Here is a 16,231-nt window from a genome sequence, read left to right as displayed (position 1 = left end):
GGAGCCCTACCGCCTGAGCCCATGGGCTCTGCCCCCTAGCTGCACTGTCACTGCCTGATCTAGAACAGGACAGGAAACGATGGTGCAGAACCATCTGGAAGATTCGGGGTTGGGGAACAGAGTAAGAACACCAGCTCTGGATGCTGCTGTGAAGGGACGAGCTGGTGGCTTCCCGACTCCAGGGATGAGCCAAAGCCATGGTGGCCCCCGGATCTCTGCTCCTGTTGCCCCAGATTAATGCCAGGACCACCATCAACATGTCCAACCAGCAAATGCCCACTGGCGTTCTAAGTGTCATTACGAGGGGGTGGCCACCTCCTCTTGAAAGACCCCCCAGTGTGCCTTCTCCTGGCTATCCCCTCTAGGGTCCACACTTCGCAGAGGGCAGGGCCCCTTCCTGGCCCAGGAAGGGCCCCCTGGCCACGTCCACACCGGGTGGAGACTCACCAGCTCCTCACAGTGCTCATGCCGGAGGCGTCTGGCGATGTCCAGTGGCGTCTCCCCCGACTCGTTAGCTAAAAGGCAGGGCGACAAAGGGAGGCATTATGACAAAAACAAGTGAAGGCCGGATTATCAGGAGGCAGTTAAAAGAGGTACAGAGAAGCAGCACTCAATCGAAGTGAGCACGATTAACGAATCCCACGGTGAGTCTGGAGCAGGGGCGGAACTGGTCTCGTAACCATACAGACAGACCTGTGGTGGAACACGGTCGGGAGACGTCAGGAGACCGTTTGAGTTGGCCATGGGCACAGAACGGCACTCCTCAGCAGTCTGCAAATCCAAAACCATGCATTTTCTTCTAAATAAGCCTCTGCCAACAAGGTTTAATAAAAAAAAAAAAAAAAAAAAAAAAAGCCAACTCAGAGACACCTGGGAGACTCAGTTAAGCATCCGACTCTAAATTTTGGCTCAGGTTATGATCTCACGGTTGTGGGATACAGCCCCGTGTCAGTCGCGTCAGGCTCAATGCTGGGCAAGGAACCTGCTTCAAAATCTCTCTCTCTCCCTCTACCCACCCCCCCAAAAAGTAGAAAAAAAAAGAAAGAAACTTGACTCAAGAAGGTGTGTGCCTTCTTTGTGTTCTCTTTGCTCTCTGTTCCACAGTTCTTCCAAATCACTTCCTCCCAACACAGTCACCACCGCCTGCCCTCGGATGGCTGCCAGAGTGTCAGGGTCCCACGCGGGAGGGAGAAATGAAGGCCCAACAGATCAGGGTCCCTCGTGGAGGAGACTCAGTGCCACGAGTGGCAGTGAACAGTGTCTCTTCACTGCCCCGTAAGTAAATTTTCCACCCCGGGGCCAGGAAGAGTCTAAGCCTGATGCTGGGTGGGGGTTCTGAACAGCAGGGCAAGACGCCCCAGAGCTTGTTCAAATTCACATCCGCGTTAGTGTTGTCTGTGGGGCTTGAGCTCTGCTTCTCATAACCTATAAAATACCTGCCGAAGGTGGGAGGTCTACGTATCGGAGGGAGGGCGACTGCTGACAAATACGGGACACGGCAGCCGTGTGGGGCACGCGGGGAGAGGCCCCCCGCCTTCAGAAGGCAGGGCCCGCACACGGGGCCAGGCCGGCGCCACCCGCTCACCTGTCTCGATGGAGGCCTTCCCCCGCAGGAGCAGCTTCAGGCACTCGGCGTTGTCCGTCAGGCAGCAATAGTGCAGGGCGGTGCTGCCCTTCCCTGTCTGCTTATCCAGGTTCCCACTGGCCAAGAACGGGGACAGAAGAGAAAGAGCAATGAGGGGAAGGCCAGGGGGCCGGGCAGGTGAGCAGGGGAAGAGTCAAGCAACACCAGACAGTAGGGGATTTCTCCGAATCCCCCTCCACGGTGGGGGCACAGGGCAGCACCCCCGCTCGTGGGGGTGAGGCAGCCGTGGCGGAAGGCCACCAGGGAGCCAGCAACAATGGCAGAGAAGGCCAGAAAGGGAGAGAGGCACCCCAAAAGGCACCGTGCTCCCCAGATGTGGGACAAGCCACTCAACCCTCTGGTGGGCGAAGCCCTGAAACGTGGCTGTCATCATGGGGAGGAGGGACAGTGGGGCTTTGTGGCCCCGGGAAGGACAGATGGGGATGGTCACCAGGAGGAGACATCCACTGCTCTTCTCAGGACAGAACCTGCTACACTGTGAAAATAAGCTTCATCTTCTGACCTCTCCCCTCTTCCTGCTGCCCCCCTTCCATTCTGGAAGAAAGGAAACCAGGATTTCCCTTCTCACGCTCCAAGAATCTGCACTGGGAGAGGATGACGTCACTGAGCTGTTTCATCCAGGGTCCGCGGAGCCGCTGTCGCGCGCTAGGCACTGGGTGGGCATTCGGGCTCCATCAGCGGGCGGCTTCCACTGAGCCAGCAAACTGCTGACCGGCCCCCAGCCGCTCTGCCTCTGGCTACTTTGTCACTCTCTCCCCCAGCAACAGCAGGGAAAGGCAGAAATGCTGAATATGACCTTGCCATTGCACTGTGGAATTTTCCACTCCGTTTGGAGCCGTGTCAGCGGCCTGTGACCAGCATCTCCCGCAACACACGCCCCAAACCACGATCAGGGAGTCAAGATACACCTTAATGGGTGTTTGTGGCTGGCTGGCTGCCACCAGGCAGGTGATAAACCAGAGTAGGGTGGGACGCACCAAGCAGCAGGACTATGCAGTGCACACACACGTGCACGTGCACACACACACACACACACACACACACACACGTGTGTGCGCGCAGGTTCTTTAAAGGCTACTTCTAATGAAGATATAGAAACAACTTTTCAAACCAGACAAAATGCCCACAACCCGGTGTTGCAGTTTACAATCTCAGCTTAGGCGGGTGGCTCAGGTATGGATCCCTGTGTCCCTGTTACCTCTCCCCACTGCTCTAGGGTACCCCACCTGGGTCCTGTGGGACACTCACAAGGGACGTGAGTGTGGGGATGGCCCTGTGCACACAGGCGGTTGTGGGGGCCACGGACAGCCTGCCTTCCAGAGCCCAGAATTCAGATGTATCGATCTGAGATCTGCTGAGTCCCAGACGCCAGAAGCTGGATCTTGCAGATATCCCACGAAGGGTCTCTGTCTTCACGTCCTAGGGTCTCTCAGGACTGGCACCTGATGGCTCACTTCCTGTCCCACAGCCACATAATGAGGCAGGAACCTGATCCTTCCTCAGAAACACCAAGGAACAAAATCAAACGCCTCCCCTAAGTTTAGAACACCTACCTGTTCTGGACTAAAAAGTCTACGATGTGGAGAGAAGTCCGGTCCACCGATCTGACTGCAAGATGCAGGGCAGTTTCATCTGGCTCCTGAAGACCAAAGAGAAACATTCCAGAATTCCAAGGGGAGCGTTCAGTTTTGTGTTCAATGTGAGCAAAATTGTATCTCTCTCTTCCAAAAGCCTTTTATTCTTTCTTTCAAAATGCTTCTAAGACATATGGTGTCTCTCTAGTCTCCAGAGCAAACTCTGCTCTTGGGACCATTTCGAGACTGGTCTTCCTTTCTCCACAGAAAATAATGAGAAATTCAGGGAGTTCACCTCAAAGTCCCCTCAATCTTGATATTCCTATCTCTGCACTAACAACATGAGGTGTTGCCTATAAGGTGCGTGTGGGGGTCTTCGTCCAAAGACCCTAGGAAGTTCCCCAGGCCTCTTATACCCAATCTTTTATACCTGCTGCCTGAATAAACATAAATTCTTATTTTAAAAATAGCATTAGAGTTTTTCATTCTGTATTTACGGACAAGGCCAGGAGTGCTAATGCCCAGACTGTCTTCAATTTATACCAGGGGACACAGGACCTCCACTGCCTTTTCTGAAAGAGTTCTGGCAGGAGGGGGAGGACCGACCAGAGGAAGATGGTCTCAGGTGGGTGGGTGGGCGAGAAGGCTGGAGGCGAAGGCAACATCCATGGAACAGGGAACATGGGACAAAGAGGGAGGTGGTCCTCAATCCACCTGCCGGGCCTGCTCAGCCAGCCAGGGCCACTCCCCCGTCCTCTGGCTGGGGCAGGGCTCTGAGCTGGGCATGCCCTGAACCACCTGGGCTTGACTTCTCTCTGTCTCTCTCTCAAACATTGGATATCAGGCTCCATAGAACATGTGCTCGGCTGCTAAGGGGTAACGCCTGGCATCCCGCACCTTCATTATGAGGACAAGGAGGTTTCAAGGGAACGTGAGCGTGTGTCCACAAGGTCACCCATGGAAGAGAATTAGGACACATGCCGAGCTGTGACACTGGTAGCCGGTTTCCTATGGGATCGATCCTGCCATGCTCGATCCCATGCTACCCTGAGACCCCACCCTCTCCACAAGGCTCTCCCAGGAAAGTGGGGGGGATCCCTCCTTCTCCAGCTCCCTCGGGGAGGAGGGCACAGGTGGGGAGCAGGCTGGGGAGCTCTCCTTCCCAGGGAAGCCTCAGGAGCTGCTCCTCAAAGTCTGGCCGTCAGCTGCCCTGCACCCAGGAGACAGGACCCTCTGGCCTCTGAGAAGATGCTCCCTCCCCCACGGGATGGGCTTTCCTTCCAAGGTTGGCATCATATTTTTGGTTAAAGAAGAATAAACCATGAATTTCTCCCCAGAACCAATGTTGTCTTCCTTCAGAGAATTATACTACTTTCTCAGCATTTCTGATGACGCTGCCCTGCCACTCCCCACCCCCCCTTTCTTTTCTTTTGTAAAAGTAGCAAGCCATGCTCTTACGTGTCCGTTGGCCAGTGGGATTTTTTCTGTAAGATCCACACCATCAGCATACGCTTGGAGTAATCCAAAAATATCTCTGGTTTTGACGGCCTCACAAAGGCTGTGGAGTTTGGCTGCATTATCCACATGCTTTTTCCTTGCGTATTTCCTCTCAATGTACTTGGCAGTAATGTAGTCCTTCCTGGCATTCCTGAAACCAAGCATAACTGCCTTGTAAATGATTAAGGGCCTCTATTCAAACGTATCTAACCTTCAATTATCTGTAACCGTTAAAAAAAAAGAAAATCCTGCCTACACCTTCCTTGCAGAAACACTGGCAGGTAGGGAGCAATCTGCTGTGTGACCCTGGCAGTGCCTGTGTCCGGGGACACCCAGGGCAGTGAAATCCTCCAGTTTCCAACACAAGAGGCCTCGAGGCCCAGCGCAGGGTGACTGGGCCTCACTCAGGTGCCAACGGTAACTGGCCAGGTTAGGCAGGCTGGGAGGCCCTCCTTGAGAGCGAAGACATTGTTGGGCCCCAGGGTGGCTCAGTCGGTTGAGCGTCTGACTTTGGCTCAGGTCATGATCTCGCGGTTTCTGAGTTTGAGCCCCGCATTGGGCTCATTGCTGTCAGCACAGAGCCTGCTTCGGATCCTCTGTCCCCGCTCTCTCTGCCCCTCCCTGGCTTGTGCGCTCTCTCTCTCTCCCTCTCTCTCTCAAAAATAAATAAACATTAAGGGAAGAAAAAGAGGGAAGACAGTTATCTTCTCGTTCGTGGGCACTGTGCCTGGCAGAAAACGCACCACACATCTGATGAACCAGAACAAACTGTCAGCCTTTGTGGTCTATTTTCTGGTCTTCACATGGCATTGTGTTCACAGACTCTACCTCCCCCACGGAGCCTGGAACAGCACCAACCCCGGGGAGGCCAGGAGAAGTGTGGGTTCAGATCCCGCCCCCACCATACTGACGGTGTGTCCTGGGACAAGCATTTCATCTCTTTAGGCCTCAGGTCCTATTTGTGCAAACGTGTAACACACGCCCTCGAGGAACTGGGAAAAATACATGAACTGACACATTTGCTGGGTACATGGTGGGTCCTTAGAGCCGTGGAACTTGCTGATCGAACTTAAAAGATGGAGAGCAAGGGGTGCCTGGGTGACTCAGTCGGTTAAGCGTCTGATTTCGGCTCAAGTCATGATCTCTCGTGGTTTGTGGGTTTGAGCCCCACGCCAGGCTCTGTGCTGACAGCTCGGAGCCTGGAGCCTGCTTCGGATTCTGTGTCTCCCTCTCTCTGTACCCTCCCCCTGCTCATGCTCTGTCTCTCTCTCTCAAAATAATAAACATTAAAAAAAATGTTTTAAAAATGGAGAGCTAGAGAAACAGTAGCTCCTGGTCAGGAGGACTTTCAGCATTTTACTCCGAGGACCTTAACAAACAACAGCTGCAACAATAAAAAAAAAGTAGACAGGATTTTTGAGAGCTACAGTAAAAACGAAATTCCCTGTGGCAATCAAGTGAGAAGGGGCAGGAAGCAGCCCAGCTACCCATCAGCCGGTGAAGGGACGAGCACACGTGGTCCGCCTACACAACGGAGTACTGTTCAGCCACATCGAGGAACACAGCTCCGACAGGCTACATCATGGCTGAGCCCCGAAAACATCGTGCGAAGGAAAAGGAGCCAGACGGACACACAAGGCCACATGCTGTATGATCGCATTTACACACAATGCCTGGAAGAGGCAAATTCGTCGGGACAAAAAGCAGATTAGCAGGGCTGGGGGGTGGGGGGTGAAGGAGTGGAGGGGAGGGTGGAGTGGGTGATGCCTGACAGGCACAGCGTTTTGTTTCGGGGGCAGAAAAATGTTCCAGACTGCGGTGATGGATGCATACTCTGTGAGTAGGGTGAACGTCACTGAATCTCATTTATTTATTTATTTTTTAAAATGTTTTACTTATTATTTTTTTTTTTTTTGAGAGAGAGGAGAGAGACAGAGTGTGAATGGGGGAGGGACATAGAGAGAGAGAGAGACAGAGAGAGAGAGAGAGAGAGAGAGAGAGAGAATCCAAAGCAGCTCTAGGCTCCAAGCTGTTAGCACAGAGCCCAACGTGGGGCTTGAACCCATGAACTGTGAGATCATGACCTGAGTTGACGTCGGACACTTAACCGATGAGCCACCCAGATGCCCCTGAATTTCCATTTAAATGGGCGAGCTGTATGGTATGTGAATTGTATCTCAATAAAGCATGTCAGAGAAAACTGAATTCCACTGACAATACAAAAACTTTAGTCAACAGATGCACAGAAAACGACGCAACAGGATTGATTCCCTTGGCTCCTTTCTGGAAAGTGTGAAGCACACTGGAATTTCAAGAAATTGGGCGGGGGAGGCTGAAGGAAAAGCCAGGGCCTGGTGGTCAGCTCTGGGAGACCGCACAGTTCAGAGCCCGGGCCCCCGGTCAGACGGCTGCTCAAACGGGTTCCACTGCTTCCTGTCAAGGGGACAGCGGGCAAGCCCCTCCCGTGACCACACCTGCTCGAGGGGCTGTTGCAGGTTACACGAGATAGCACAGCATTCTGGAAACGCCAGCTGTAAGGACCACAACAGCATGGGAGGAGGGGCCTCACAGTGAACCTGGTCGGCTCTTCTCAGCTCAGGGACTGTTCCTTCCCATCCTGCCACCAGGGCTGTGCCAACTGCGTCTGCCGTCAGCCACCGAGCCCCTCAGGTCAACGCCGCGGGCCCCAGGGGGCGATGCAGGTCTGGGAGCGGGCAGGCCAACGCCAGGCTCCCAGCGATGGGGGGCTGCTCTCCCCACTACCGACCGCCTGCCCTAAGACACTCACTGCCTGGGTGCTAATGAAGTGTGCTAACACACTTTCCGTGCGTCACTTCACAAACGTCCAGCCCCTGGGCTTACAGGTCGAGCTGAGACAGGCGGTCTCATTTGGTCCTCACAACAAATGCTATCAACTTTTCTCGCCTCCCCCCTGCGGATAAGTAAACTGAAGTCTATCAAGAGGACCCAGAGTTCTGTTTCCACACACAGTGGGAAGCTCTCTGAGGGCCACCCCTGCTCTCGGGGTCCAGGTTCTCCTCAGGGGGCCTCCTAGCACAGTGCGGCATGCGGGGAATTGCTTAGTGACGTTTTGGGCTCGATGATGTGCCATATGTGACAACCTGTCTAATGATTCAAATTCTCCAGGTCTCTTATGATGAGCGGTGGGACCAGACAGTTGTGAAGTTCTATGTAGTTTCAGTAAAACCCTTGTGAGATAATCATCACTGCGACCTCCCCCGGCCTTCCTTGGAAGGGGCTCCAGACCTACCGGACCCTGAGTTCTTAATGTGATTCACCTGTCCGGGGCTCTGTGACCCCTGGAGGTCACGCCCACACAAGCATGGGCACAGACCCGGTCTTTGCACCACCACGCTCCACGGCTTCGTGAAGGAAGTTTATTTACTCCGTCAGCGTGCTCCCCTCCCCACCTCTTGTTGTTTTGGAAAGGATTAGACTTTTGGAGAAAAGCAATGAACTTAAAATAACAACACATTTGGCACGTACTTCTGAAGGGTGGGCCTGTGTAAGGTCCTTAATCGCAGAGAAGGAACGGCGCTGCCTCCACAAACAGACACAGATCTGCCTGCTTCCCCCTCCCACCTATTTCTCTCTCTCCACACCCACCCCCAAATCCAAAATCTGGGGACTAGCCACTAGAGGGTCTGTGCCTTGTGCAGATGGTATGTTGTCCCGAGATAAAGCCAGAAGCATACACTCCTTTTCATCTGCAAGTAAAATACAGTTTATTTAAACAGCCACAGAGCTGGGACTTTATCTTTGACTTGTTGATTCATTAAATATGTATTGAACCACCACAAGCAACGTATTGCGGTGGGAAATACAAAAATCAGGAAGACGTGATCTATTAGAGAGATATGTGTAAATACTTTGGTACGATATAAAGTGGCACGGAAGGTTTTAAAATAGAGCCAAAGGCTACAGGAGCAGACAGACCAGCAGTTAACTTCACCCGAGCAGGTATGAAAGCAGGTGGCGTTTGCCATCACACTGGCCATCCGCCCTCAATTTGGGGGAAAAAAAAAGAGGGGGAGGGCTACACTTCCTTCTCGTTTGTGCCAAGGCTGGCGGTGGGTGGGGGGTGTTTCAATGCAGACAGAACGTTTATACTGAAGGAGTCAAAGCAGATCGTGTTCATGTTTTCGAAACATCTAGCCCCAGAGTAAACAAATTCTCTGCTTTTATAAGGCACCCTGGTACTTGGAAGAAATTACTTATCAGACGCTTTGCTCAAAACTGATCAATATTACGGCGACTAGGGAGACTGGCACCTTCCCTGTCTGTCGATTAGACTGTAAACAAATGCAGCGTACCAGACCATGACATTTCCTTTGTTGAACGGGAGCTTCCAGCAATCTCGGGAAGAGCTGGCTCACCTCTGGGTAACCCTCCAATTGAAAGCTAAACGGAGAGGACCCTGATCTCTCAGGGTTTGTGGGATCGGTGTGCAGCACTTAAGTCGCCTCTACTGCCCACACCCAGGGTGAGCGCGCAGAGCTGAGGACACCACCTGGGTCCAGCTCTACCCAACTGTCCCGCTGACGACCACTCCGCTGGCTCTGTGAGCGGGCGAGGGTTGTCATGTTAGAGGAGGGAGCTCAGAGCAGCCCCGGAGCCTGCCCAGGTCCCACGATTGGCTAAGGTCCTACGTCCTATACCACCTGCCTCTCCGGGTTTGGGTAAGAATACAGATTTGGAACTCAGATCTTCATGCAGAGAGGACAATAACCTAGGCTCGTGCCTCGTACCCAGTCCCACAAAACCGCCATTGCCAGCATCTGCTACAGGATTCCAACAGGAAGCGACCCTAATCCAACGCCAACCAAATGCTCATCACAGATACCCGATGCCTGAGGGGGTGTATCACGAACACGGTGTGTTCATGCCTGTACATGTCTAGGCTCTCTCACTGCATTGTTACCTCACCCAAATGCAAAAGAACACAGATCCCACCATCTCAGCTTCCCAAAGACAGGTCCCCACAAACTGGTTACAAACACTTAAATTCTCTGCCTTTGCCAAGGGCCTGTACTCCACCTGCTATGTGAAAAACCACTCCTAGAGCACTGTCCACGGCTCCTCACCTTATGTCCTTTAGGAGAGACCTGTGCCATCAATCCCCTCTCAACCTTCTTCCAAGGGCAATGTTGTCTCTGTAAAAGAATTTTTCTACTCTCTCTTATCACATTTTTCTCATTCCCTCCTGTCCTGCCGGATCACTGTGGTCCAGGCTCAGCACTCGAATGCAGGCGCTGGGTCTTTTAACTGCCCCGGGGGCACCCCTTCTTCCGTCTGTCTGTCCCACCTTGCATTGTATGACAGTAGGTGATCACCCTCCAGCCACCTGGAGCAGAGAGGCCATCCACTGCCCGGACCTGCCAGTCTTCCGTCCACCTCTCACGCCCAAAGACCAGTGTAACCTGGGTGACTTATGCTCTATTTGATAAGACTGGCAGGAAAATCTCCTGTAAGCTCTGCCCCATCGGGCCAGCCGGATGCATGAGGCACAAAGCTTCTCGGTCAGGTTTTGGGTCAAAAGTGAAACAAGAATAAAAAATTCTTGTTGAAGAAAACAGCACACTCTCCACATCTGCAAGGACACTGGGCCAAAAAAGGATACGTGGCTCAGAATCTATGCAGAGAGGGGCGCCTGGGTGGCTCAGTCGGTTAAGCGTCTGACTTCGGCTCAGGTCATGCTCTTGTGGTTTGTGGGTTCGGGCCCCGCGTTGGGCTCTGTGCTGACGGCTCAGAGCCTGAAGCCCACTTCGGATTCCGTGTCTCCCTCTCTCTCTGTCCCTCCCCCGCTTGTGCTCGCTCTCTTTCTCTCCCTCTCAAAATTAAACATTAAAGAAAATTTTTAGGATCTATGCAGAGGAAGGGGCTTGAACTCCCCTGATGCAGAAGGTGAGGGGGTACCCATATGCCACCAGTGAGAGCGACACTCCTCACTCCTCTGTCATAGACCTAGAGCATCGGCCAAAGCTGCCTTGCTGTGGCTTCTTAAGAAAACCAGCCACACCAATTTTTTTTATCTGGATCCCCAAAAAGGTGACTTGCCAGAGAAAAAACCAAAACAAACCAGGGTGATCTATTCCCTAACGAAACAACAACTGAGATCCCCTACACCTGTTACTGTCCTGCCTCACGGGGCTTGGGTACAAGGCCAGTCTTTGCTCAGAAAACAAAACCAGGCAGGTCCATACTTACATGTCGCTGCCCGGGTTGGGTTTGACCGAGTCCTCAGCCGGAAGGCAACACTCCATGATCTCATTGAAGCCTGCATTCCCAATATTCTTGGCAAGCTGCAAAAGCAGAAGTCTATTTCAGGGTACTCAATTATTAATGCATTCCACTGCTGCACACTACTCATGCGTTGATGATTTATTTAATGGCCACTAAGAAATAGAGCAATAAAGTGGTTTGCCATTAATAAAGATGGACAAACCCCAAACCCCAAAGGTACTCATAAAACTAGAGATAAGAAGCAGCAGGTCTATTACAGAGAAATGTTCTTATAAAACGTCCCCTGGATAAAGCACCGAGGTGGACAGGAAGGGGCAGTAACTTGGTCCAATGTCAGTTTCCACCCTTATCCCCTCCCCCGAAAAAACCTGTGCTCCCACTGAAATGGACCTAAAAAGATCTATTTATGCCAGCAAGGAGGCGGCTCTCATCCAGTGGAGAGTGCTGGGTCAGGAAGTCAAGACTCGGGTTCAAATCACGGTTCTATTCCCTGGCTTTGTGACCACACGCAAGTCAGTTTACCTGAGTTTCAATTTCTCACCAGTAAAACAGGGATGGTACCTACCTTGTAAAAATAATAGAGTGGGGCAATTTAGGCGAAAGCCTAATTCGGTTCCATAAACCGAAGCACAAAAATGTACTTGTTCCAAATGTAAGGTCCTCATGCAACGATCAACTTTCTTATTCATTAAAATTTAAATGAACACATTTTAATCAACGCTTCCTGAATACGAGGCAGTGTGTTCAATGCAGCTAGACTAGGGAGACAACTGTCACGGCTTGTCTTAGTCAAGCACAATATGGCAACTGGCACTCTCCTGAGTGGAGGCACAAACTGGGTGAGCAGGAGCTCCTTAAAAGCAGGGGTTTAATCACCTTATTTGAGCACCCAGCCCAGCACCTGACAGAGATTAGCTTCTTCAATGTTTAATGAAACCGAACTGAAAGGCAGCACCTGGCCCAGGGCTCTCACGAGAACAGATAGTTCACCTCCCGCGTTGAACAGGGCACAATGGGGCACGTGGAGCCTCTGGTATCTCTGTTCTCGAGCAGCGACGCGGACACAGGGTCACAGGGCATGTTCTGGAAGATCAGGCGGCTGCCTGAGCACCCCTTCTCTCTCCAGGGGTAAGTGACTGAAGTGACAGCCAAGGGGATCTGAGTTAGAGGAGCCTGAACTTTCTGGCGATGAGAAACGTGAGGCAGTGAAATGGGATTGCGAGGGACGCCGCCGGACAAGGGATGTGCGACACCTTAGTAACCGTCCGATGCACTTCCTGATTTTACCGTCCTTGGTAAGGTGAACACAGTGTCCTAGATGGCTCAGAGCACCAGGCACTAAGCAGCCCCACCTGGGCCCTCATTCCCGGCCTGGTGGCCTCAGGCCATTGTCAGCGGACAAAACCCTGGGGCTGCCTCACTGTGGTTTCCCCAAGAATGAGGCTGATGGCCAGCCACACCAGGCGACAGCGTCCATGTACCACGGACCCAACGCCTGCAATGATTTCTTGGATCGTCAGTGTCAGATCCGGGACTGAACCTCAGCGTCAGAGCCCCTATTTGGAGCCGGGCATGGCTGAATGACCCCATGCTTCCGTGTAATGTGGACACCGTGCCCTCGCCAGGCACAGTCGTCTCTCTTCAGAAGGTAAGTGACGGAACGGGCCCCAGCGCCCTTCTGCGAGCGAGGGCCCCGCATGCCTCTGAGTCTATGGTAAGCAGATGGGAGGTGGGGCGTGAGGAGGAGAATTCCCCGCGAATCAGCTGCCTCCCTTCTGCTTGGACTTGGCTGGTTTACTAGGGGACAGCTGGTCCAGGGAGCCACCGCATCCGTGCGTCACACTTGCCCAGTGCAGAGAAATGTGCCGCCTCACAGTTTTGCCAAGTTCCAGCGAACAGTTCAGCCTGCAGAGAACTCCTTTAGAATCATCAACAAAAGCAAAGCATTTGCAGATGGAAGCTGCAGGGTCACGTCGAGAAAATGCGGGGCCCAGTGGGCCCAGTGGGCGGGAGCCAAGGAACCAGGAAGGCTGGTGTTATGCAGCCCCCAACACACATGCCCCCCTACTCCTGGAGGTCTCCCTGCGGCAGACACGGGGCCAGATCAGATCTAGGAAGGTCTGGGGCACTTTAAGTGCTACATCACTCAGCAACGCAAATCCCAGCCCCAGGTCAGTCCGCGAACGCACACCGAGACCTCAGATGCGCTCGGTACCGAGCATGAGACACAACCCTGCTTGGGGGAAGCTCTGAGCTCAGTCTTTTTTCTTTTGTTTTGTTTTGTTTTGTTTTCTTTTTTAAGTTTATTCACTTTTTTGAGAGAGCACGTGCACGAACAGGGGGAAGGCAGAGAGAGAGAGGGGGAAAGGGAATCCCAAGCAGGCCCCGTGATATCAGTGCAGAACCTGACATGAGGTTCGATCTCCTGAACCATGAGATCATGACCTGAGCCGAAATCTAGAGTTAGATGCTCAACCAACTGAGCCACCCACGTGCCCCAGAGAGAGCTCGGTCTAAGGAGACAGAGGTGAATACGGAGAAATGCACGGTGTTGGGGGCTGGGAAAGAAGTCCACACTGAGCACAGAGTATGGAGACAGCAGGTGTATGTCAGCAGGACAGCTGCCTGGTCAAGACGCCCACGACACCACACACACCCTGCGTGGAACCCTGGGTCCCTCTCCCTCGCTGCACGGAAGCACCTGAGGATGGGGACAGAGTCGCGTGTTTCTGGAGACTCTTAGCACTGACCTGTGCCGGGCCTACGGACCCAGACCGAGACCTCAGACTTTACCCAGAAATTGTTTTCCGAGTTTGGGGTGAGGATGGGGAAAACCTGCCCGTTTTACTGTTTCCGGAGGGAGGGAAATCTGCTGTGACCTTCTTCCCTGCTCTTATGCTCCCCGAGGGGAGGAGCGGGCAAATGACAAGAAAGAACTTCCGTGACTGTGGGCCTCAGCACCGGCACACACACAGGAGGGGCTGTGGGCTCCTCCTGTTCCCGCCTGTGTGAACCTCATCAACCAATCTGGCTTCTTTCAACAACGAATCAGACTTTTGATCTCTCAACTGGTCCCAAATCCAGGAGTCGGCTGCTTAACTGAGTCACCCAGGCGGCCCTGGCCTCATTTTTAAAGACAGAGTTCTTGTTTGGGTCAGACACAGTGTATGTAAAGCACCCTAGGACAATGCCTGAGTGTAACAGTTGCTCAATAAATGGTAGCTGGGACCACATTTCTTGCTGCCCTTAGGGTCCTGAGAGCAGCTTCGCTGCAGTCCCAGGGGAAACAGCAGTTCCAGCTGTGAGCTATGAGCTCACAGAAGACTTTGGAAGAAGATTTTAAAATTACAGACACAAATAAAATTTCGTAATATCAGAATTCCCTTTATTTCATGTTTGAGGTCAAATTGATCATATGATATGAAGACCCCAGGACCAACGGTACTATCCTACACGTGAGCTGGAAATCAATGCTGAAATGATCTGTGTTGGGGCAGGAGAATCTACCTTCCCAAAATCTGTATTTACCAGGAGGGTTTCTGAAAGTGGGTTTGCTTTGAAATCTGAGGACACTGAGCGCACACGCTAGCGGGCCAGTTCAAGTGGGGTGATCTCCCAGGACGAACCAGTGCTTCACGCACTCATGTGTTTCCACTGAGTAAGACATGATTCTGACAGCAGGTAGAGGGAGGAGAAGATGACTGCTAACTAGCCACCTTCGCGGATGCCGCCGAAACCCGTTCAGGTAACATGGAAATCAAGCATATGCTCTGAAACCAAAATAAAAAAAGAAGGAAATGAGACGTTTCCGTAGCACATACATGTGTTTCCAAGGGAACAGTGTGCAGATGTGAAACCAGAAAGTAATTTATGGAATTAAGCAAAATGATTTTTATCGTGATGAATAATACGGTGAGGCCATATGGGAGGACAGGAGTGGCCATCTATGTGGTGAGGGTCTGTTTAGGGTCAGCCAAGGATGAAAGTCTGTGCCCATCACAGCGCATCACCCTGAGATTCGGGCTCCAGGACTGACTTACCTGAAGGGCAGAGACTCACTGCACCTGTAAAGCAACTTTGCCCAGGATTCTCCCCTGGAGACGCTGGGAGTTAACTTTCCAGGTCACCTCTTATTTCCTCTCATAGGGTGCAAGGCGGTTCAATCAACATTTGCTACACAAGAACACACACTACGACAAACTCAAGCAGAGACCCTGATGTCCCTGCTCTGCACATCCTCAATGTTCATACTTGCAGCAGAAAACCGGAGTGGACTCTCCCTGTGGATTCATACGTTAGGACACGTGGATTATTCTTCTGAAAGGATTCAGTTAAAGTCATTCTGGAGTAGAGAATAATGAGAGCTAATCCTTCATAGTCTTTACTGTGTGCCAACGTAATTCTAAACACACACACACACACACACACACACACAGGTCTATGTGTCAAGCCTTCAGGAGATCTTCTGTTCAAGCATCCAACTGTCTAAGCAGAATAAAAATAACCTGGGTGCTTCAAAAAGGCTTGAACTTCTCATGTTTTAGAAATGAATCCTAACACCCTGACAAATACAAGTCAAGCCATGCAGTGCTTGACTTAACGGCTGAGCGGTAAGGGTTCTGGGCAGGACATCAGGCTCACTGTCCTGGCACGCGGTGGGTGGGGCTGGGGAGATGCCCACCTCCCATGAGCAACCAGATGACCACACAGGCAGAGCTGAGGGGCAAGAGGAGAGCGGGGAGAACCCCACAAGACTCGGGGGCCTTTTCCCTCTGTTTTTCTGCAACAACTGAGGGTGAGGCAGACCAGGAGAGTCCGAAACTAAGGCAGAGATCAGGTTCTGAAAATACCTGCAGATACTAAATAAGCAGTCTCTCCTGATGGCTCAAAAGGGCTGACAGCTGGCCAAATGTTAACACCCCCCCCCACCCCCCCCCCCCACCCCCGTGAGGAGGTGCAGACAGAGGCTCTGGGAGATAAAGACCAGGGTTCTAACCAGGGGTCAGAAGCCACCTCACTGTTTCACCAAGACATGAACATCTTCCCTTCTACCTTCTTTGGTGTTTTCCTGCTTAGTAGGCAAGAGTCTCATGAAGACCATCATTTTAATATTTAAGCAGGTGTAACAGATGTGCTGGGGTCAAGCCTCGACCAGCTCACGAGAGCCATTATTAAAATTACATTATATAAACTCCTAGTTAAGTAAATTACACTAAAAACAAAGTAATAAGTGCTCAAAACTCATCACCTC

The 16,231-nt window shown here is 52.2% G+C and overlaps 1 protein-coding gene across 5 annotated transcripts in view; it reads right to left on the bottom strand.

Moving 5' to 3' along the window:
• The window catches only part of ASAP2 (ArfGAP with SH3 domain, ankyrin repeat and PH domain 2), a 176,701-nt gene that overhangs the window by 19,263 nt on the left and 141,207 nt on the right, over positions 1-16,231 (bottom strand). For all 5 annotated transcript variants that reach the window (XM_058682488.1, XM_058682489.1, XM_058682491.1 and 2 more), the window contains 5 exons: positions 10,945-11,039; positions 4,678-4,867; positions 3,199-3,284; positions 1,586-1,701; positions 448-515 (listed from right to left, as the gene is read on the bottom strand). In XM_058682488.1, the coding sequence (XP_058538471.1) occupies positions 448-515; positions 1,586-1,701; positions 3,199-3,284; positions 4,678-4,867; positions 10,945-11,039 (555 nt within the window). The remainder of the gene's footprint in view (positions 1-447; positions 516-1,585; positions 1,702-3,198; positions 3,285-4,677; positions 4,868-10,944; positions 11,040-16,231) is intronic.

This window comes from Neofelis nebulosa, chromosome 9 (assembly GCF_028018385.1).
Source record: "Neofelis nebulosa isolate mNeoNeb1 chromosome 9, mNeoNeb1.pri, whole genome shotgun sequence".
NCBI lineage: Eukaryota > Metazoa > Chordata > Mammalia > Carnivora > Felidae > Neofelis > Neofelis nebulosa.
This window is presented reverse-complemented; position numbering and strand designations above follow the sequence as displayed.